Raw genomic sequence first — 24,308 nt, 5'->3', positions numbered from 1 at the left:
TAATACCCAGGGGGGGTGTGAGCTTATTGGAAATGGAAATGGAAATGGATGTGAAGAATGAATGTTATAGAGCGCGAATTGCTGCCCGGAGGCGTCCAAGCGCTAGAAAATAACAAGGCAACCTCTATTCCATATATTTTTACTAATATCCCAGGTTCCTTTAATGTGACAGTTGGCACATAAGAGTATCCTCAACAAAGAGGCATTATCTCTTACTAGGATACGTAGGTATTTCATTCAACCTCATATCGACACGTTTGCTTGATGTGCAATTAATATTCAACTAGGAGAGTGCAAACGGAGGTAGACCAAATTCTGTCTCTCATTCCCTCTGCCCTTCTTAATGTAAGGGTTGGTTGTGCATTGATTGTACAAGAGGGACAGGCTGTCTCAAATCAATTTATCAGTGCATCCAAAGATGAAGCAGATCTGGCCATTACACAATTCTGCTAAGGCATATCTCTTCGCAGGTTGTCTTGGGATCCCTGAAACCGGATGCTCTGTTGAAAATGATCAACCTTCCTTTTACTGGGCCAATTCTTTTTGGTGGTCATATGAACAAAGAAATGGAGAGAATGAAGAAAGAGACAAAACACCTTAAACTTAAAGCCCTGGGTTTAGAGTAAACAAAGAGGTTTTATTGTACCCAATACCAGACAGAGGGTTCTACTAATTTCCCCTCAATGGACTTTCTATTCTCAGTCCCTAGGTCATCATCAGCAACATCAACAACAACAATTCCATCCTAGGAATAATCTAGGAAGAGGTTAGCAGGAACAACAGCAGAAGCACCACCAATACTCTTTAAAGGCATTATCGGCATCAAAACAGTAGAAACCGCAGAGTGGAGTTTAGTAACCACCAACAAATGGATCCTATAAATTATGTAAAATAGCTTCACCATCCAGTACAAACATACTCCATTACGAATACCAGTCTCTACTCCAAGCATCTGATAGAGACAACTAGCTGCAGATTGCTTAACTTTGAAACCTCTCCAGGTGCCAGTCTGTAACCGGAAATTTTTCAGCAGTCCCCTTGCACGCCAGGGGAAGGCATCGTATGCCTCCGTGGTGACGTTGTCTCCGAATGTTAAGTCAGTGGAGCCATATAAGTCCCCTGCGGCTCGTGAATGGCAGTTTCTTCTTTTCTGCACTGTAACGCTGATCTGGAGCAGCGGTTCCTCAGGTAATTTTTGCCTGACCTACTTAGACACCTGGTGACGGTGGAGCAGTGTGCTCTTGTCTGATATCGACAGGTTGCAAACCTTGTGGGTCTTGTAACCGACATATGTTGGTCACGGACCTGCATTCAATTTGTATGTGGGGTTTTGGTGAACACCACAACGCCGAGCATTGTGGTTCCTGCCAGAAGTTAAAACAGAAGTTGTGGAAGGAGCGGCATTTAAAATTGATGGCGGCGTGTGTATCGTGATCCTTGGAGGCGTCCCAGCCTCGGTCTATCTCATCCCGGGAAGAGCATGTGCGGGGTGATCTGGGAGCCGATCACGGTCTAGAGGACTTCATTCTCCAGGGAAGTCGAAAGGTAAGGGGCGGTTGAAGTCACGGCACTTTCAGACTTCACCGCCTAGAGACTCCATCTCCCATGGCTCTTCAAACTCGACAGTTGAGGATGCCATAGGTGACTCCCCACCACATGTCTCCATATTTCTGGGAGCCAGGGTGTTAAAGGCTCAGATGAGGGAATATTATTATTCCTCACACCTCATCTTTGAGACCCAATCTCCCTCTGGAGCACCTCTAGGCCCCAAGGAGGTGAGTGGGACGCCACCGGAGGAATTGTCCTCGGTGACGATTGGGCCATTGGAGTTGAGGGATCGGCATTGGTCGACACTGGCTGACGTCGCTTTTGCGCAGGCTCATAGTCCTTGGGATCTTTGCAGTCAAAACTGTTCTTTGACCAACCAACTCTGACATTGTCGTCAGTGGCGCATGTCGAAGACGCCTCTCCTTCCTCTGTTGACTTTGTGATGGTGCAGATTGGCATCGTACGGAGTCGGCGGCAGATCCGGCAATGCAGCCTAAGGGGATTATACAGTTTTTGGACCCTTTTCAGGAAGGGTGTCGACTGGGGCAGGACTTTTTCAGCCCATTTTGGACACCAATGTGTTTCAGGTGGAGGAGAGAGGGCTTACAGCTCTTGCTGAGGCTAGTGGACTGTATTCTTCACCAGCCTCCGGGTTGCTATCTCCCCCTAGTCTTGCCACCGGGTCAAGTTCCTCCTTTGCAGACATGCTGAGGAAAGAGGCTGCTATTTTAAAATTATCACTGCCCACAGTTCAGAAGTAATAACAGAAATGGGTTGAGGCAAGAGAACTGCACCTATTAATATAAGTGGCTAGCTGGTGTCGTGATGGTGCTTGGGAAACCAAGGAGCAAAAGTTATCATATAAGTCCTTTCACATCAAATCAATCCAAAGAGAAATGTTGTAATGAACAGGTCTGGACTCCACAAAGAGCAGTGTCCGCGGTCAGGTAGGTTACTACCTGACTACGGACCCTGCTCTTTGTTGCTGGCCACCATGCCGCATAACGTTTAAACAGCTACAGTGTACTACAACAGATTTGAAATAAATACAACTTGATGTTGATTATCGTGAATACCATTCCAAAATTGATCTAGGCATTGACCTTTTTGAGCCCTGAAGAAGTCTCTTCTTTGAGACGAAACACGTTGGCTAAGAGAAAGTCACTTGTGTTTCTGGATTTTATTGTTTGGATGAAGTAATAAAGAATATATTTCGATCACCAGTGGAGTCCGGACCTGTTCATTACATCATTTCTCTTTGGATTGATTCGATGTGAAAGGACTTATATGATAACTTTTGATGGGTGCTGATTCCAAAATAAATCTTTTCACAGTTCAGAGGTCTACAGACCCTATGTTTAAGATCCTTTGCCAGGGGCAGATGGGAGAAGAGCCTGTTCTTCCTTATTGTGAGTCCCTAATTGCTAATATGTTAGGTGCCTGAGCCAAGCCAGATCCCGGGTCTCAGTGGACCGTGATGTTGTGCGTAGACAATTGCCTGCACCTGGGGACCCAGTTTGCTTGCAAGGGCATCCTTCTGCTAGTTGCGTGGTCACCTAGGCTGCAACAACTTCTCAGGACAAGTATTCTACTCCTAAGACTCCGGTGGAAAAGGATGATAGGGGGCTTGATGCTTGTGATAAGCATATTTTTGCTTCAGCCAACTCAGCATTGAGAGCCACCATGTCTTGTGTGCTGGGGGCGCTTTTCCTATGCTTTATGTGATTCTTTACAGAACATGCTCCCATCTCTTCCAGATAACCTCTGTGCTGATGTAGGCAACCTGGTTAGAGACGGTAAGCAAGTTGCTGGGCTTGCCATAAGGTGTGGCATGGACACAACAGACTCTGTGGGTCGGGCCATGGCATGTGCAGTGGCGCTAAAGCATTGGTCTTGGTTGGCCTCTTTGGGTTTCTTGGAGGCTGTCCAGTCGACTTTGGCTGACGTACCATTTGACGGTGCCCGTCTCTATGGAAATCACGCAGATGCGGCATTAAGACTGAGAACTACAGAGTCGTAGTCCTGAATTTCTGTCGCTCTTTGTTTTGTATGTCCTTGGGCTTGAGATGGATGTTTTTGTTGGGCAAGATGTAGCCCTATTAGGACGTTGTAATTGTTAAATTTTAGTTAACAGTACTACCACGTAGACCCCAGTGGGGAGTGGTGGTTATGACCTCCGTGTCATTTCTTTTTGATTGATAATTTCAATATTCAAGGGAGATTCCCTTTCTTTCCTGGCCATGAGGATGAGTTTTCCACTCAAGAGGCTATCATTAAGAGAAGTGACTTCCTGTATGTAAGCAAATCTGTTGCATCCATTTTAGTAGCTGTTTACAATGCAAGTTATATGGCCTCAGTGTTCATTTGAGACACATGGTTAGGCCAGTTATAGGCTGGTGTACAGTGACTCTTTGGTTTTACTCTTCGAGTAATCGGTGCTTCAACGTGTTGAAGCGTTGCTCTGACTCAGAGTATATGATTGCATTATTTTAATGCTATTTGTTTGTGAATTCTTCCTTTATGGCAAAGGAACAGTCCGTAGTGAAGGCATAAATATTACCTTAACTGCAGGCAATTCCTATCCCTGCTCCATATTGTAGTGCTATAAATTGGCAGCCAAGGTTTATTTTATTTTTATTTATTTTATTTGATGAGTTTTAGCGCTGGCTAGACCCGGAGGTATCAGAGCGCTTTACATAAAAAGTTACATCAGTTACAAGTTACATATGTTGCAAAAAACATTTAAAGAACATAGAAGAAGAGATAAAAGAAGTGTAGAAGGGTAGGAAAGTAAGGTAAAATGGTAGGGGGGAGATACGGCAGAGAGATGAAGGAAAGTCTGGCCAAAGTCCGGCTGGGTAGGTGACGGCCGAGGGGGAAGGCCATAAACCATCTCCTCTATAGCTATCAAGGTAACTCAACCTGGCATCTGCCAAACTGCTAGGTCTCAACGGTCAGTGGCAAGTTCACAGATTCCATGCCCTGATGGATGAGCCGGATGGGGTATATGCTCGAGGTCTGGTCGATGTCCAATTTTGTCCAAGAGTAGTAGCACAACGTGGTAAAGGACCACTGTGGCAGCTATCCAGGGGGCAGGCAAGGGATTCTGTTTATGATGCACGGGTTGGGCAAACTTATCCCACAATCAATGTAAACTTGATGGCTTGTTGTCCTTGCCCTCAGGCAATATGTCCTAGGGTGTCGAGCTGTTTTGGTCTCCAACCAGGCAACCAATCATCTTTAAAGGTCTGGGGGACACTCTTATAATAGAAGGGTGGTGGGCTTTATGGTACGTTTTTCTTCTTCCTATGATATTCTTGATATAAATGGCTCTGCCTGATTGGCATTACTTATTTTCTGGAGAGGAGATACCTATTATTTTCTGCATTCCTCAATTTGTTAGGAATCATGACTGTTAATTCTTGTGGTGTGAGTTATTTAGGATACCATTTGACAGGCAGCTTTTTTTTACTGCAAGTCACCTACAGAGTTGTGTTGGTGGCAGAGTATGCTCTTTTTTCTCTCTGGGTTGTATATTTTTCCAGAACCTCTCATTTCAGAGTGTTTTTTTGTTATACAGTGTATACATGATATAATGTGTGCTGTGTTTCATATATTTTCTTAGATCACAAGTGTCGTTGGTGCCTGTTGTTTTACAGGGATTTATTTTATGAGAGGTTTGGGAACTGTACTTCTGGTGTGTTACCCTTTTTTAATATTATTGAAAGAGCGCTTTTGGAACTTGTTTCTCAGTTCTAGTTAGTTCTTATGTATACAAAGTATACATGACTGTGTTAAATGTGTTACACATATTTGAGAAGAAAAAAAACAGAACAAGGGAGAAAAGAAATCGATTTTAATTAAAGATGTGGTTAATTTTCTTTTTCTAGCTTGTCTTGGTGTTGAGCTTTTTCAGAAATCGAAGTTGTGTTCAGTCCGTCAGACTATGATACTGGCAGTAGTTATTGACCAGTGAACTCTTGTGAATTGCCGAGTCAATCGGAGTGTCTGGTAACACATTTATGTTTATATATATATTCACTGAAAAAAACATAGGTTTCAGAGATGTTATAGTTGGAAATTAGCATTTAAAAAAGCTTTAAAATTCACTGTAAAAAACATTGGTTTTAGAGACGTTATTGTTAGAAATTAGCAGAAAAAACCATAGGTTTCAGGGGTGTTATAGTTAGCTGGACAATTTCACGCGTACACAACCATAGAAATTCTTCCGTTATAGTTAGTTCTGCTAACTATAACTCACGCACCCGCAATGTACTGCTGATGATGTCACATATTACATCATTCATGACATGGTCAGTGATATCACTGATGACATCTATGATGACATCACTGATGACATCATCCAGTGAATGTGGTTTAGTTTGAAATTAAAACATGTATTATACATATACCAATCTGTATTGAAGATTGAGTGGATATACAACTGTCTGGATGGAGGATTTAGTAGCTGTCTGACTGTCTAAGTGAGTAATTAAAAGTGTCTTACTTAATACATGGATTAGTAACTAAACTATGTGAATGTGTGCATCACTGTCTCTGTTGTATAACATGCTGCATCAGTTAATCACTAACTACATGAGTGTGTATATTAGTTATTGATTAGTTGGGTGAGTATTTGTATGGAACACTGATTTTGTGTGTGGTTGGACGGGGTGTGTGTAACTCTATGCATAGATGTGTGAATGGTTGATTGACTAGGTGTATAGGTTTCAGAGTGCATGTGGAAACAGTTGTTTGGGTGACTGAGTGTATTTATTTGTGTGTTTGTGAGCGAATATATGTTTTAGTTGTACATCTTCAACAAAATAAAAAAATTAAAGGCATTGTATGTGAGAGTTGGTGTATATAAATACGTATATGTAAGAGTCAGTGATTGTGAAAGTAACTATATGAATGAGTGTATAATTGTAATGGAGATTTTTTAACATATTAACTATGAGTTACTATGTGTTTGAATAAATGAGGTGTTGTGTGAATAAGTGTGTAGGTGAATAAATGTAAGTGTGATCAATTTTTTTCATGAGTGAGTAGGATGACTGCATAACCGACTAAGATGACTGCTGATGTGTCGATGTCTATATATGTGTATAAGTGCATTTGATAGTGTTCTATTAATTAGTAACTGCATGTATAAGTGATTCTGTTGTTGAATGGGTTGTTCTGTGTGTAATGAGTGGGTATGTAGTTACTGGTATTGGTGTGTCAATGGTTTCAAATATGGTACTCTATGGTACAAATATGGTACTCTGTATTTTACAGTGAGTGATGATAAATATACTAGTGTATGATGAGGTGTATCAGATTGTTACGTAGATTATGTCATCAGTGATGTCACTGACCATGTCATGAATGATTTAATATGTGACATCATCAGCAGTGCATTGCGGGTGCGCGAGTTATAGTTAGCTGAACTAACAATAACAGAGGAATTTCTATGGTTTTGTACGAGTGAAATGTCCAGCCAACTATAACACCCCTGAAACCTATGCTTTTTTCTGTGAATTTCTAAGGTTTTTTAAATGCTAATTTCTAACTATAACGTCTCTGAAACCTATGTTTTTTTCAGTGAATTTCAAAGCTTTTTTTAAATGCTAATTTCTAACTACAACGTCTCTGAAACCTATTGTTTTTTCAGTGAATTTCAAAGGTTTTTTAAATGCTAATTTATAAGTGTAATAGTAGTTATACCTATTTTTTTGTACTGATTTTCTACAGTTTTTTAACTGTCTATTTATAAATATTTTATTCATTAAATAACATTATATATTTTTCTGAAAATTCAAACTGAAATATTGTTTAATTTTTTTAATTTTAATATATATATATTATTTTCTTTTTACCCCCAAAATTTTTCTGAGTCGCGCACTCAAAGCGTACACATCACGGTGGGTGTGCGGATTCTAGCTGCCATTTTAGAAAAGTCGTGAAGGATCCACGTACGGTGTGCGACGGCTGCATGTTTTTCAGTTACATCATATACATTTATTATTACGTGATGTGCGCGATTGGTATGTGACCAGTCCGCGAATCCTGCTCCAGCGAATTCGCGACACATGCGCTGTACGGTACCGAGTCCTGCCAAGAGGCAGTAAAAAAAATACTCATGTGGCACTGCTTCTATGTACAAGCATCTCCGGACCACACATCCTCTCAATCTTGCTCGGGAGGAAACGAGGCGAGCTGCTTTGAACCCCTCACCTGCTGTGGGAAGTACGTCTGGAGCGTCCTCAGGAACACCTGCAATTGACATTAGGCCAGAATTCGCCTTTCTCGAGCTACACTGCGTGAAGTGTAAGAAACGTATATGCTTCGGTGAGCAGTCGGTGGATGCAGTTTGTGCTGCGCAACGCACCGATCATTGTTCATTTTTTTGTTTTTGGAATGATAAGTAATTCCAAAAGTTGCCTGTTATATTAGTACTTTTTTTGTTAATGTTTTGAAAAAGCACCCCCAAAACATACAAAATTGTTATAAAAATAAAAAAGAAATATAAAAGAAAAAAAAAGTTCTTATCAGAACTACCTTATCTGGTTAACCCCTTCGACGCTCATGACGAGCTCAGCTCGTCATGGAGTTTCCATTGATTTCAATGGAAATTACATGGGAGAATATCAGGTACCTTAGCATCCAAGTGGTTAAAGAAAGAACTATAATTGCAAAGTAATGTGTGAAAGTTTGGTTGAATATATGTATACGGCATGATTGACTGAAAGAATGCATTAGTAGTGTATGGTGAATTTATAGGTGAAGATTTATGAGGAAGTACTGAAGCGGGACACTGCAAGCTCTTTAGCTGCACTGCACTGTGGCACTTCTGAAGCAAAGGGATGTGACATATATACATGAATATGTTGCAACTCTGTGCTTCCCTCTGCACTGCTGCACAAACTGCTCCATGCGGTGATACAGGCACCCTTGCACCATGGTGTAAGAATGTCTGTATCGTACGAAGATTGTTTTTGTGCAGGAAGGGGCACCTTCCTGCAGAAAAACAATCAGTAAAGGCATTCTCCTCTTTCAATGTATGCTGTGGAATGCAGCATGCATTGAAAGAGGAAAAAATGAGGAGGAATGAAAACAATTCTCCTCATTGCGCCTTGCTACAGAAACGTTAGGATGGTGCTGCATTCACACACATCTCCAGATTTACAATTGCTCATAAATCTAGAGATGTGTCTTGTTCTATGGGTGTTGCGTGGGAACACCCACAGCAACACCTATGGAACGCTCCTTTAACGCAAAGTTCTGTGTATGAAGGGCTCGTATTTACAAGGAGAGGAAACCATGCAGGGTGGCTTTTCCTTTCCTTGTAAATATGAAGGAGTGCCTGACGCCATCATTACGTTACAAAAAGTGATGTACTGGTTTCGCAGGGTGCTTGTAAATCTGCCCCATAAGTGCTTAGGTATTGGCAGACTGATACAATAAGAACATAGTGCTGGATGGGTGATTGAAGAATTGCATGAGACTGACAGGAAGTATCCTACGCTGCATGGGTACTACTTCAGTGTTTAATGGAGTGGACCAATAGTATGTTTCTGCTTAGAGATTTGTAGTGATTATGCACAGTATATTTGATGTGTACTTGTGTTGGTGCCTAGGTCATTTTATAAGAATACCACTAGTAACTGGGATGATGACAGGGCTGCTAACAGAGTGAACACTTAATTTATAAGTGCTTACGTATTGGTGGAGAGATAGGATAAGTAGATAGTGGTAGATAAGTGATTAAAGAAGTGCATGGGACAGACTGGACGATTCCTACACTGCATGAGTACTAACTGGGTATTTAGGAGAGTGTATCATTAGTATGTAGTTAGTTAGAGATCTGCTTGGATAGTGCACAAAATATTATAGCTGTACTTGTGTTAGTAGCTAGGCCATTCCATAAGTTCATGACTAGTAACTAGAATAATTACAGTATTACAAACAGAGTGTATAGTGAATTTATAAGTGCTTAGGTATTGGTGGAGTAATAGGATAAGTAGATAGTGCTGGATGGGCGATTGGAGACATGCATGGGACAGATAGGAGGATTCCTACACTGCATAGGTACTAACTGGGTAGTAGAAGAGCGTATCAATAGTTTGTAGCTGGTTAGAGGTGTGCATGCATAGTGTACAAAATATTGTACCTGCACTTGTGTTAGTGACTACGCCATTCCTTAAGTATACGACTAATAACTGGAGTAATTTCAGTGTTGCAAAGAAAGTGCGTGCTGAATTAATAAGTGCTTAGGTATTCATGGAGTGATAGGATACATAGATAGTGCTGAATGGGTGAATGGAGAAGTGCATGGGACAGACAGAAGGATTCCTAGACTGCATAGGTACTAACTTGGTATTTAGAAGAGCGTATCAATAGTATGTAGCTGGTTAGAGGTCTGCATGCATTGTCCACAGAATATTGTAGCTGTACTAGTAGCCTAGCTACTCATTGTCCAAGTCCATGTCCCTGCTCCCATGTTACAGCCCTGTGTGCCGTTGTTCTGCCACTGCCCTCCACCTCCTCCCTATCCTCTGTGTCTAAATCCATGGACTAGCCTCCTCCCACCTGCCATGCATGGTCTGATGTGCTGCCACTGCCCTCCATTTAGCATGATGTACCAGTCCACTCCTCCTGCCCTCCATTGCCCAATTCTATGCCCCATCATTGACCTCCTGCTTAGCCTCTGTGCTTAGCTTGCTGTCCCTATTCTCCTTCCCCCTGCCATCCGATGTCTGTGTGCATGCCCCTGCTCCATCCTTTCTGGCCACCATGTTCCATGGACCTGTTGAGCTGCCACTCCCCTCCCACCTGCCTAGCATTGTCAGATGACTGTAACCTGTTCCTGCCACCTCCACCCTGCCTGTCCACATTCCATGCCCCTATCCCCTTCCTCCTGTCTTCCATGGTCCATTTTACTGCCACACCCTTCTGACCTCCCTGGTCTGTTGTGCTGCAACTGCTCCTCCTGCCTGCCCCTCGAGGTCTGTTGTGAGGCCCCTTCCCCTGAACTCCCTTGTCTCTGCCCAGGTCCTGACCCTCACTTCTATCCCACATGGTCCTTTGTGCATGCCTCCGCATCCTCCTTCTTGCCCCTCATAGCTAATGTGCTGCCACTAACCCTCCCGTTTGCCATGCATGGTTTTCTGTGCTGCCACGGCCCCTCCCACCTTCTCTGTGTGGTCAGCTAGCTGCCCCTGACCCCCCCACCTTCCCCTCCATGGTCTGTGTGTATGCCATTATAGCCTCACTGTTGCTCTCCATGGTGTGTCTTGCTTCTAGGGCCCATCCTGCCTGACCTCCATGGTCATCTTGCTGCTCCTGCCCTGCCCCCTTGCCCCCAGCCCTCTGTTTCCATGTCCCGACCCCTATTCCCTCCCTCCTGGCTTGTCTGTTCCATTGTAATGTCCCTGATCCGTCCCTCCTGCCCTTTATGTTCTGTTACGCTGCAGCTTTCTCTCCTGTCTGTCCATTATGGTCAGCTAGCTACCATTGCCTCTTTCTCCTCAGTTCTCTGTTGCCCATGTGCATGGTCCTGTCCCCTCCCTATTGCTTTCTATGGATTGTTGTGCTGCACTCCCATCCCGCATGCCCTGTGTGATGTATTGTGCTGCTGCAAACCCTAATGCCTGCCCTGTAGGGTCAGTTTGGTGCACCGCTCCATGTCCCTCCTGTCCTCTGTTATCCGAGTCCATGTCCCTACCCCAATTCCTCCTGCCTTCCATGATCCAATGTACCATACCTGCTAACATTTTATACTTGAAGAGGGAGATTTTGAAAAAAACTGGGGTATTGATTATCCCCTTTGACATTACATTGAAAAAGAGGAGATTGTAGTCAGGAAACATATCAAATAAAGCCCATTTGGACTTAAAAACGTTGGACGTTTCCTGGCTGAATCGGGTTTGTTGGCATGTATGGTTGTACTACCACTGCCTCTTCCTTCTGCCCACAATGGTCTATTATATTGCCACAGCCTCTCTTGCCAGTCCTTTATTGTTGGTCTGTTGACCCTGCCCACCTTTCCACTGCCCTCCATAGTCTGTTGTGCTGCCACTGCCCTTCCTGCCGTCAAATTGTTGCCTCTGCACCCTCCTACCTGCCTTCAATTTTCAGAGTCCGTGCCCCTGGCCTCTCCCTCTCAACAGTATCCTAATGAAGAACTAGATTGCTAACATTCTATATTTAGACGTCATCTTGATGTAATCAAAACTGTAATACCTAGAGCATTTCCTTTAGAAATTACATATATGAGTGGGTCTTATTTGCATCAAAATTATGGTTAGCACTCTAAAAAACTAAAATGAGGACATATTTTCTGAGTTTTCAAATAGCGAAAAAGCACTTTTTTGCAATTATTTGTTATGTTTATGTTTTTGTATCCAGTTGACCACTTGATTAAATGTTGCAGTTAGGGGAGAGGATGTGGTGTTACACCCAGAGCTGCAGACTTTGCAATTACAGAACCAGGATGGGGTTTCTGCTTCAGCTCGACATTCTGTGATTCTGGTCATATCACTTAATTTCCCCATGTCTAAAACCAAAATAAATTTGTCCTTGTGTGATGTAACCAATGCTCATGTAAAGCACTCCAATGCCTGACAAGTCTGAACTATATAAAACTGCAATAACACAATACATAAAAAGTGTTTTGTACACTTCTGTCATTGGGCTATATGTGGGCTACATCTGGGTGATATTTGTGCTACATTTGGGTTCTTTTGTCTCGGGTGGCCATCTTGGGAGATTTATTTGTTATAAAGTTTCCTAATTTCCTCATTTACTGCAGTCTCCTCAGTAGGAAATGCTTTCAGTTTTTGCTTTGATTCCATCAAGAAGGTATTCAGATATGTCATACATTTGCCATAAATTCCTCATGTTAGCACTATAGTTGCTCATTAGATCACTGTAGTAGAGCTACTGCTGACCACGGACGTCTGCTGCTGGTATTAAAAGTGCATGTTTCAGTCTGCATGTCAGAATTTTTTTATGAAATAGAAGAGGATTTGAGAAGTCAAAATGTGCCCTGATTTTTCTTTCTGCAGCACTAATCATAATTTCTATGTCAAAATGAACCCCCTCATTTTGTTCCTTTACAAATTAAATGTTTTAAGTGTTACCACGTTATTCCAATCAAGATGGCTTCAGGTGTGCCATACTTTTGTCATAAGTAAGACTGTTAGTGCTCAAGTTGTTCTTTAGAACACTCTGGGACATTCTGTCATTGTGCTATACTTGGGCTACATCTGGGTGATATTTGTGCTACATTTGGGCTCTTTTGTCTCTGGTGGCACAAATTTGCCATAAATTCAGAATGTTAGCACTCTAGTTGCTTATTAGATCACTGACGTAAAGCTACTGCTCACCAGGGAAGTCTGCTGCTGGTATTGAAAGTGCATGTTTCATTCTGCATGTCAGAATTTTTTAATGAAATAGAAGAGGATTTGAGAAGTCACTCAAAATGTGCCCTAATTTTTCTTTCTGCAGCACTAATTCTATGGCAAAATGAACCCCCTCATGTTACTTTTTAAATTAAATGTTTTAAGAGTTACCACTTTATTCTAATCAAGATGGCTTCAGGTTTGCAATACGTTTGCCATAAGTAGGACTGTTAGCACTCTGGGAAGCTGCAGTAGAACACAAAGGAATCAACTGACAGTCTCTGCCCTTGTTTTGATGTACATGTTTTACTGAGAATGTCAGACTTCATTCTCACATGACTGAGAAAGATAATGTGAATTTACAGAAAATATGCTCTCAGTTTAGCTTATAGATCACCTTCCAAACCTCTGTGGGAAAGCATGAGAAAATAGTTTTCTCTCTAACATGATTCATGATATCCCAGCAGAAGGCTTTTCACATGGTAAAGTCACCTTAGAACACACCACAATTCCTAAAAAGAGTATGGTACCATCAACAAATGATTTATAATGTAACTAAAGTCTTAAAACCTTCTATTAACTGCAAAGCTTTTTAATGAGGTGCTATCATGTATATTGGTCCCAAGATGGCTGCCATCACTTCTTGGATGAAGTGCTGACAGCCAATCAGATCTCACGATGAGATGTGTGGTTAGGCTTCGCCCAGCTATATATATTTATTTTTCCATTAATGTTTAAAAAACTACTGAACGGATTTACACCATTGAACAAAAAGGGCTCTTTCTGAACCAAGGGCTACCTTTTAGCCAAATTTGGCATTATTCCGTTCAGCAGTTCGGGCTGTAGCCATGTCTAAAGTTTCCTGTGGAAAACTGCATTGAGAAAACACGTTTTGGGACCCCCTTTTTTGTCGGCCCCCGCTTGCCGAAACACCCCAAAACTTTCAAGATAGGAGCGGACTGAAGCGGGCCATAAGTTTTGAAAGTTTTGCAAAGATTTGTCAATCGGCGCCAAAGTTATTGGGATTGTAATGTTGTGATTTTCCTATGTTAACTAGGTCCTAACTATAACTACCTACTGGCGACCGCCAGTAGGTAATTTATGTCTATATATGTATATTTGTGGCAAGATGTTATACAATTGGTGCATAGAGTGAATATGATTTTTCATTTTGTCCAAATGATTTATATGAAGGAGGCGTTGTAGTTCATCTTTCCCTTAAATTAATTCCTAAAGTCCTGTTTTGGGATTTTATTAGGGCAGTACTTTTTCAGATTTTTTATTGTCATGAACAATGCAGACTATATGACTTTTATCATGCATGGACTCTTTTTGGACATCGAGTTTTCTTCCCCTTTTGGGGGACAGGAGTTAATAGTTGTCATCCGACAGATGGTACTAGAGTGGTGTTTAAACCTTTTTCCTTTTCGGGCTGATTCTTTCAGACCTGTAAGGTAGTTTTTCATTTTCTGCGAACTACCTTTGGGATAAGGATTATATCCTTTCAGTGCTGGGTTTATATACCAGTGATCACTATCTCAATCTATGTTGGGACTAAACAAATCACTTGTCCTGGCCACTTAGCATTTGTTTAGATTTTGCAATAACATCCTTTTCCAAATGTGTTTGGTTGGTAGAGTGGGGGTGTGTTTTCTCTTTTCCTCTGGATGACACACCAGCGAGTAGTATTAATTTCTTTGTTCTGTCTATGAAAGTCTTCTTGGTACCATCATACCTTTACATTGGCACTGTCAAAATAATATGTAATGGTGTGATTTAACACACAACCTGGTGTTGAAGGTTTCTGTTTGTCCATTAGTATTCAAAGGGGGGACAAAGGGCATTTGGACAGGTCCAGCATAAAGGCCCAAGGAAAGTATTAAACAAAAGAGATATGCTGTTCCTCTGAGATAAGAGTCAATAAACAGGGAATATAAACCAACCTGACCAAAGTAGTTCAAAGTTGGCAATCCATTTTATTGGATTATAATGCCCTCACACACTCTGTCGGGTGTCATGCTTTATCATCGGGCTGCTCCTCGTCGGGTCGGCACAAGCAATACCCGACGGGCTCCCTATAGTAGGGGCACTTTAACGGAGATTTTTTTCCAACAGCCGTTTGGTGAAGTGGGGATGAGGTGCCTGGTGTGTGCAGATTAGTGTGTATTGGTGTATTTGAAGTGAATGTAAAATAGGGTCGGGAGTACCTACGAAAACAATTTTAGTCAAGGGTCTCCTACCCTAGGGAAAAACAAAAGGTATAAGGCGCTAAGCTGAGGTTATGTCTCAGGTTGTGGCGCTCTTATACGTGGTACGTCAACATGTTTCTCGCCAATGAATAGTCTGGGGGCGATTTATCAGGACCAAAACAAGGGGTACTATCTACAACTAAAAATAAGAAGGATGATGAGGCTGCACACTTACATCAACCATAGGACTAACTCGTCGGATACCTGATAGTACTGGAACTACACAGAACTGTGGACTAACCAGGCTTCACAGTTTGCCGTAGTTAATCAACACGAGGGGTTCCTCATGTGTTTGGTGCAAGTAGCACGATGTCTGTAGACCTACCCACTCCTACCGGACCCGGGTGGTCTGTTTGTCTGTTGCCATGCCATTTATTTCCATTGCAGAATGGTTTATAGAGTGCATAGTCTTTTCCCTCATATAGGGGTTATTCCCCAGGGCATAGAGTTTCTTGTAGCCCTGCGTTTGCTGATTTTATTGGGGGTTTCTTTAAAAATCCATGTCTGGTGTTAATATACTATTTGATGTTTCCTCTTTACTAATGTTTCAAAGATTTTTGATCTTTTTTGGCACACTGTTTCCATAACCGGTTTCTGTAATGGCTGCGAGTTCTGTCGCAGAAGGTTTCACAAAATAAACTGAAGTCTGCGTGCCAGAGGGGACTTTATGGCTCCACTTACATCATATCCGAAGTTGATGTCATGATGGAGCCGTACGATGCTGTCACCTGGCACACTGCGGTACTGCTGAAACATTTTCAGATCCAGACTGCTGCCTGGAGAGAATTCAACACTAAGGACTCTGCGCCTAGGCTGTGTCTCTGCAAGATATAGCGTTACCAAAGGTAAGTAACTTTTACAATAGAACCGATACCTTTATCTCGAAAAGGTATCTTTTCGAGATATTTTTGGTACCCAACAAAAGCAAACAAATGGAGTTCACGCCTATACCTAAGATAGGCAAAACAATATGTCAGGAGACAAAACTTCAGGATGCTAGCCCTGCATCAGGTCTACCCACAATTGATGAACGTACAATGGATGCCTTAGGTGGGCTACTAAGACACATATTTCCACAGGCCCATAGTAAAGAAACACAGAAAATTCTTAAGATTTGTAGTGGAAAAATCTCATTATCAGTACACATTTCTTCCATTAAGTCTAAAGTAAGCACCCAGAACATTCTCCAAATGCATGGCGTTGGTTACAGCTCACTTCTGGAGAAAGAAGATTTGCATTTACTCAGATTTAGACAATTGGCTGGTAAAGGCACTCTTATCGTCAAGAGCAGTTGAATTTCATCATAATGACCAAACTCTTGAAAAGGCTGGGCTTGCGTATCAGTTATGAGAAGTCGATCTTTTCACCTCGCCAAATTCTCAATTACCTAGGAGCCACTCTGGATACCATAAAAGGAGAAGTGTATCCTTTGGATGAGAGAGTGTATACCATTTTTCAGAAATGCCACAAACTGCCGCAAATGTTGCGTAAAACAGCTCAAAAGATCTCATCTTTACTAGGGTCAATGGTGTCTTGCATTTATCTAGTACCGAAGGCACGTCTCCAAATGAGACCTTTACATCAGTACCTGAGGACCAGTGATCTCAATGGAAGGACAACTGGGAATCAAGCTTTTTCTCACCACTCAAGCCGAACAATCTCTGATGTGGTGGAGCAATTTACTAAAACCAATAACTTTTTTCCAGGATCTTCCGAAACAGACAATTGTCACAGATGCTACCCTGAAAGGATGGGGAGCACTTTTACAAAATCTCACAGTCAATGGTCTCAAAAAGAGCAATTGTACCACATAAATGTTCTGGAACTGAAGTTGATCCATCTAGCCATCTCTAATGACCAGCAGGCTACCTATTCAAGCAGACAATACACAACTTTGCACTATCTAAACAAGCAAGGGGCTACCAGATCAATGATTCTGTCTCTAGAAGGTCAACAAACCTAGCATTGGTTACTGGCATGGAATCTATTGATTCAAGCAATTAATTTACCAAGCATCCAAAATTGTCAAGGAGAGCTACTAAACAAACACTACATAGACAACCACAAATGAGAATTAGATAATGCAGTTATTTTCCAAAACTGGGGGTTTCCTGACATAGACTAATTCGCCACAAAATAAAATGTGAAATGCCTAAACTTTGGATTGAGAATGTTGGAATCAAACTCGTTTGGCAATGCCCTTCAGATTGATTGGTTGAAAAGTTTTCTCTTCACCTTTCCTTCAATCTCATTAGTCCCACCAGAACTAATAAAGCTCAAAGCATCAGATCCCTTAAGGATTCTAATAGCAACAGAGTGGCCCATACAATTGTAGTATGCAGAACTCCTTCACCTCTCCATCAGACCTCACAAGAGCTTGCCATGCAAACACAACCTCCTGTCGAGGATGCAAGTGAAGATTTTTCACCCCAACGTACACCTTGAATTTGGGGGCATTACTCCTGAAATCATTCAATAGAGACACGTAAATCTTCCTCCAGAATTTATGGCCATTCTCTAGGCTTTTAAGTGGAAATTATGTTTATGTAGTGTCTCCAAAACAACAAAGATCCATTTAAATGGCAAGAAGATGTCAGTCTACGTTATCTGCTTCATTTTGCTTGATCAAAATTACCATTCAACTCGATCAAAGAGCATTCAGCTGCCATAACAGCATACAGAAAAGGACAGAATCAAAGATCATTCTTTACTATTCCAGTTGTTAAAGACTTCTTAGAAGGATTAAAAAATACATTTTCTCCTAGTAGACAGCCTGCTCCTAATTGGGTGTTAAATCTTGTTTCATCTAAATGAATGTTTCCTCCTTATGAACTCATACACAAGGTCTCAATGGAGCACCTCACCTGGAAGGTAGCTTTTGCAGGCTTTATCTTGTGTTGAACCATTTGGAATTGTTCACAGCAATAGAGTAATATTAAGAACACATTCATATTTTTTTTACCAAACGTTGTGTCAGATTGTCACATTATTAAAACAATTTCACTTCCGGTATTTTTCAATAACCCTACTTCACCAGCAGAAAGGACCCTTCACTCTTTAGATGTTCGGAGAGTTCTCAAGATCTATTTAGATAGAAAAAAAGATATCCACAAAACAACATAAATTATGGACCTTAACGAACTGGTATGACTGCATGTAAACAAACTACAGCTAGATAGAGAGTTTCCTATATTAACCTTTGTTATCAATTAACCTCTACCAGATAAACCTACAGCCCAATCTACACACAGTAAGGCTACATATTTAGCCTGGATTAAAAAATGGCCCAATTACAAACATTTGTACAGCAGGTTTATGGAAATTGGTACCTCCTCTCGCTAAACATTACTGTTGAGATGTAGATGCAAGAGCTGTTTCTTTGTTAGGCCAGGCAACTTAAAAAAACAATCTATTTAATTAGAGTAATTCTTAGTTGCCACACGCCTGCTTGGTCTACACCTCGATTTGTTTGTATTGTTTATAGCTTTGTAGTGACACTCACAAGTTACGGATATGCTTGCTACTCTATTTTCTATTTCTAACTATTAGTGAGAAGCCTCCGATGCAGAAGGAAAAGTTACTTACTTGTATTCCTAGTTCTGCATCATGGGTATCCTCACTGAAGTCATAAACAACCATCCCTCCTCCCCAGTTGTCAATACATTTGCTATATGTTCTTCTTTGCCAATTATTTCCGCCATTCAAAAAGAACTGAGGCTGTGATGCAAACTGCCGGTACAGTTCATGCTTGGAAGGCAAGCTACTAGCTCCATAAAGTAACAGTGTCTTTTCCTTGCACTCCTTGAACTCTTGACCTAACAGGCTCCCATTTTACTTCATTTTTCTTTCCCTGTATGTGCCTTATGGGCGTTTCTTTCAATTATACTCAGGGTTGCTGCTGTTCAGATGCTTCATTGTGTTCACATTATATTGATTAGATGCCTTTTATGATACAGAAAAAAACAGTAACAAAGCAGCCTGTCACATTCTTTAAGTGAGGTAACTCTAATTCCATGGACATTGAGGTAATTGCCTCCAACTAATAAGGACTTTCAATATTTGGAAAAAAGTGTTCCAGGATTCCCGTAAATGAACTGGAATATTCTGTGTTTATTACTTCATTGAGGATGCCTATGATATAAAACTAAGAATACAAGTAAGTACCTTTTCCATACTTGTGACCACAGCTGTTCTGCGCCAGCAAATAATCCAGCCTACCGTTAGTGCCTGTAGCCGGTATGAAGCATGCATATGCTTTATTCATTGGGTGGTGGGTTCTCCATAAACTTATCACTCTCATTCCCTTCATTGCCTTGATTATACTATTGGTCATATTAGGCTAAATGCTGTGTGGTGGGGGATGCCTATCTAGGGCTCCATCAAGTACACAATTTAAGTCTCCTTCGTAGGTAATTTCTACCTGTATCTAGGGTGTCAGATTCCTCATTATCTCATCATCTATATTTGGGACGTACATATTAGTTAGGCAAGTATCAATGGGAGTCAGTGTTCTAAACAGTATTATAGCTTTCCTTCCTGTCTATTACTGTATCTATCAAGGATAAGGGAACGCTTGGTGCAAGCATGTTAAGACCCCCTAACGTATGGGAGAGGGTTTGCCACAGCTGCCAGTGCTGTCAACTTTGGAGCTGGGAATCTGGGTTTGAGTCTCGGCATCGGTTCAACATCCAGTGATTCGGGGCAAATCATTTACTCTTCCTTTACCCATGGACAGTGCCTGGATACCCTCACGGGTGATAAGCCAAGCTATATAAAAATCAACTAATTACAGTTACCTAGAATAGGACTTTGCGTATATCTGCCCCCTCTAATTTCTTCCTGAGCTTGAGAATGTTATTGCTGCATTAATATGGTCCTCTTGCAGGATAACACTATGGATTCCATATACCTTTATGTATGAGTATATTTTGTGATGCTTCTTAAAGTGATTTATACCACTTATGTTGCAAGTTATTAATTTATAGGTGCTGCTCGTGTAATATAGGGTTGTGTGTACCTGTGAGGCTACAACCGTCTATTGTGTCTGACGCTGTGCTGCAGATGGAGGTTTCCTATCCAAGCCAATCCCAAAACCCAAGTACAATTGCAGAACTTCCCAACTCCCCAATCCCGCCCTTTGGGTAGCTGATTACGGTTCCAGTGATGTCCATGTGTTCAAGGAGAACTCCCAGAGCAACTCTGTCTGCCACCCCCTAAGAACTAGATAAACCTGTCCTCAGTTGTGCTGCAAGACTTTAACTGTGTTGTTTGTATTGTGTAGAAATACTGCCCGACATGTTCGACTCCCTCCAATGCACTAGCATCCAGCAGAGTGGTAATTGCCTGAGTCAGGTTTCTCTCATCTCTCCTGTCACAAGGTATTAAGTCATTCTCCCTGTTTTGAGTCTTAGTCTTATAACCTGGCAGTTCAGTTTTACACACGTATTTCACCTGGAGCCCCTCAGGCAGTATTTTGGTTGCTCTCAGTTGCGTGGCGTTCTCCCTGAAGAAGCTATTCTCCGTTGCTTGCTTGGGTTTAAACTTTTGTCCGGGCGGCTAGTTGCAGGCTTTAATCGTTCTAGTTTGTAATCTCTTCTTCTGTCGCCTGTCCCACCCAGCCTGTGTCAGAGAGCCTCTCCTCACTGACTGATTCTCTTTGTGTTTTCCCCAGTGTACCATCTGGTGGAACCTCAATTCTGCATGTTGCTCTCCAGGAGGCCGACATGCTGGGGAGTCCCCTGCCTTTGGCTGTGCATCGGCCTGGTAGTGCCCAGTCCTGGCCCTCCTGTGCTGCTGCGCTTTCTGGGTGCGGTTTCCAACCATTGCCTAAGAGCTTGGGATGTGGTTAGAAACAAACTATGCTAGTTTAGGTCTTTGAATGTGCCTTTAACAGCAGAGAATGTGTCTCTCTTATCCTGTTCTCTTTTAGTGCAATCAGGGAAGAGCAAGATAGAGGCATGTTCGTATGTCAGGGGTAAGCATGGGCGGATTTTGCGAATTGGCAATCCGCGAACTTGCGTATTTACGGATTCGCAATCCGCAAAATCCGCGAACTCTCGCGAATTTGCGTTTTTTTTTTGTGTTCGCAAGGATTTCTGCCAGTTTGCGAGGGTTCTGTACCAGTTCGCAATTGCGAACTTACTTGTCGGCTCGCAACGGCCGCGGCTATGTTGTTTCTACATCTGGTTCATCATCACAGGTTCACAGCACCCTCTGTTTCACCACTGCCACCCTCTGGTACACCCATGCCACCCTCTGGTACATCACTGCCACCCTCTGGTTGGTTTATCACTGTAGATTATGGGGGTGAAAAAAAGCAAGCACACCTGCCCTGCTTCAACTGACATGAATTAATTTGGGGTTGATTAATGTGTCACTGAATTTAAACTTCCAGTCTGGCTGGCACCTGCTTCCTTATCTGTAATTTGCTTTCTGTTGCAGTGCACTTTTTTTCACAGGACCTTTGTGGCCTATAGTTGCAAGTAGGCAACTGAACTCTGAAGGGGCCCCTCAGGAAGCACTACAGGGAATGGTTACTAATGATAAGATTGAACTTTTGCACCTGCTGAGTGCTTTCAGTTTTGTCTGTAATTGCTTTCTGTTGCAGTGTAATTTTTTTAACAGGACCTTTGTTGTATACTTGTAGCTATTCTCTGAGCCTGCTGTGAGGGTCAGAGCAGGGTCATAGAATAGTTGCAAGTAGGCAAATGAACTCTGGAGGGGCCCCTCAGGAAGCACTACAGGGAATGGTTACTAATGATAAGATTGAACTTTTGCACCTGCTGAGTGCTTTTAGTTTTGCAAAAATCCAAATATCCAGCAGCATCCACAAAAAGTAATCCTTCCAGGTCAAGATCCAAATCAAAGTGACCAGCACATGAAGAAAGCACTGGGAGGAGCCTGGTGGACAGGAACAGGAAGTTGGAAACTGTGGGGCACTTCCTTCCTCCCACCCCCACCCCCCAAAATGGACTCCTTGCAAAGAAAAAGTGCAGGCAAATGTCAACCTGAGGAGTTATTCTGATAAAAATCATAATTTTCAAGGTTTATGCTGCCTGCTGGTGGATTTCTTGTGCGAAATTGCAAATTTTGCAATCTCGCAATTGCGAGATTGTCGCTGCCCGCCGCATCTACGTGTCGCAAGTGTTTACTCCCGCGAAATTGTATAGTATTCTAGTTGGCAAGTGCGACCAAGCAAAAAATCCGCTTCGCACGGATTTTACGAATTTTCGGCAAGTTCGCGAGAGTTTGCGGATTGCGAATTTACCCAAAATCCGCGAGCGGAACGGATTTTACGCCCATGCTTAGTCAGGGGTCCTGACTTGCGGGCATGCTGCAGTATAGCATCTCGGTCTCTGTGATTCGTCTTTAAAATTGATTCAGTAGTTATAAGACATTCCAGATAAAGTGTCATTAATGAGTTCTACACTGCACACTGTTTTACACTGTTTAGTTGTCGTTCCACAACTCTTTCTAGAAGGGAATAGCACCGTAATTAGCATGGTATAATGCAGGTATTCGTCATACCTCAATGTATTCGCTGATTCTCCTAGTTAAAAAAGGCTTCATGCAAATAGAATTCAAGAAATGCAATCTAACTACTGTGAGTTAACAAGATGCACATTTCTTACCAATTCATTATGATGTTGTATAGCTCAAGGGACGATATCATGGTGTTTTCTTCCGTTGCTAAATGAAATGACAATCTTGAATACTAGGCGGTCAAGTATTTAATTTCTGAAACAGGAGTTAGACGTTATTTCACTTTGCAACTCAGTGCAGTTACATACTTACAATTGGCTTTGCATTTTGCAGGTTTCGTGGCATGTCTTTGTGTCAACACATATTACCACTACAGCAGTTCTTGGTCCTTTGGCACCGAGTGGATCTCCAGTTGTTTTAATGCAAGTTGGTGAGTACATTTGCACACCATTCATCTTTTGAATTCCACATCCACTTGTATTCTGTTAATATCATACTTCACCTTTAATATCCATGTATATTCTGGTAAAATCTCTTAAATTCAACAACCACATGAATTCTGTTAATATATTTTAAATTCAGCATCCACGTGTATTATATTATTATCATATTTAATTCAACATCCCCAAGTATTCTGTTAATATTATATTTAATGTAACAGCCCAGGTATTCTGGTGATACCTTTTCAATTGAACATCTACATGCATTAGGTTAATATTATCTTTTGAATTAAGTATCCCCATGTATTCTGTTCATATATTTTGAATTTAACATCCAAATATATTCTGTTAATTTTACATTTGAATTCAGCAGCCAAATATATTCTGGTCAATGTCATAGAATGAACTTATCGGTATTATGCTTTCGCAAAGATTCTCTCTGATAATGAAGCCTATTCTCTTAGGTCCATCTCCGAAGTCTGGAATTCATGCTTATCTTCGATTAGTAACAAAATAATCACACTTTAAAGACTATCTGCTAAAAACATTTAAGCTCTTTATAACAATCCCCAATCGGTGTAGGGTGATGTCTATTGTCTTCTGGCTCCCAATGACCTCACTATCTTTTGGGATAATTTATTTTAACTAGCACATATTTGCACAGATGCAGTTAGAAAGGATTTTCCTAATGTAACATTCAGACATAACTAATATGTGTAATATGTAACATTTAAATATCATCAGACACTTTTGCCATACAGTTTAAAATGAGCAAAAATTAACTCATACAGGGCCAGCAATTATTTGAAGACGCTTTTCAGCATTTCGGGAAAAATATGTAAATTTGCAGGCGCACTGCTCATTTCACACAACCCCTGATTATTGCAGCTCAAGTACTTCTAATTATTAGCTCACATTAATTAACCAAGAACCCCTGATCTCGTCTATGAATACTAATACAATGCACTCCAAATAAAATCTTTCTTGGCAAATTCATGATATCAGAGAAATGATGTTATTATAATTTAAACTCACATGGCATGGTGATTACTTTTTTACTTTTTTTACTGCTTGGAAATACCATTATTCTGTAAGAACCCAAAAATGTTGTTGACTAGATCAAGGGTCAACTCAGAAGTAATATTGTGGTTATCACTATATGTGTACTTACATCTCTCTGATTATTAACAAAAATGATTGGT

At 41.4% G+C, this 24,308-nt stretch overlaps 1 protein-coding gene across 1 annotated transcript in view; it reads left to right on the top strand.

The window, feature by feature from the left end:
• The window catches only part of LOC144822741 (uncharacterized), a 2,085,503-nt gene that overhangs the window by 1,622,370 nt on the left and 438,825 nt on the right, over positions 1 to 24,308 (top strand). Inside the window, exon 96 of the mRNA XM_078680596.1 lies at positions 23,000 to 23,096. Within this exon, the coding sequence (XP_078536722.1) occupies positions 23,000 to 23,096 (97 nt within the window). The remainder of the gene's footprint in view (positions 1 to 22,999; positions 23,097 to 24,308) is intronic.

The sequence above is a fragment of the Lissotriton helveticus genome, chromosome 3_1 (genome assembly GCF_964261635.1).
Source record: "Lissotriton helveticus chromosome 3_1, aLisHel1.1, whole genome shotgun sequence".
Classification (NCBI taxonomy): Eukaryota; Metazoa; Chordata; class Amphibia; order Caudata; family Salamandridae; genus Lissotriton; species Lissotriton helveticus.
This window is presented reverse-complemented; position numbering and strand designations above follow the sequence as displayed.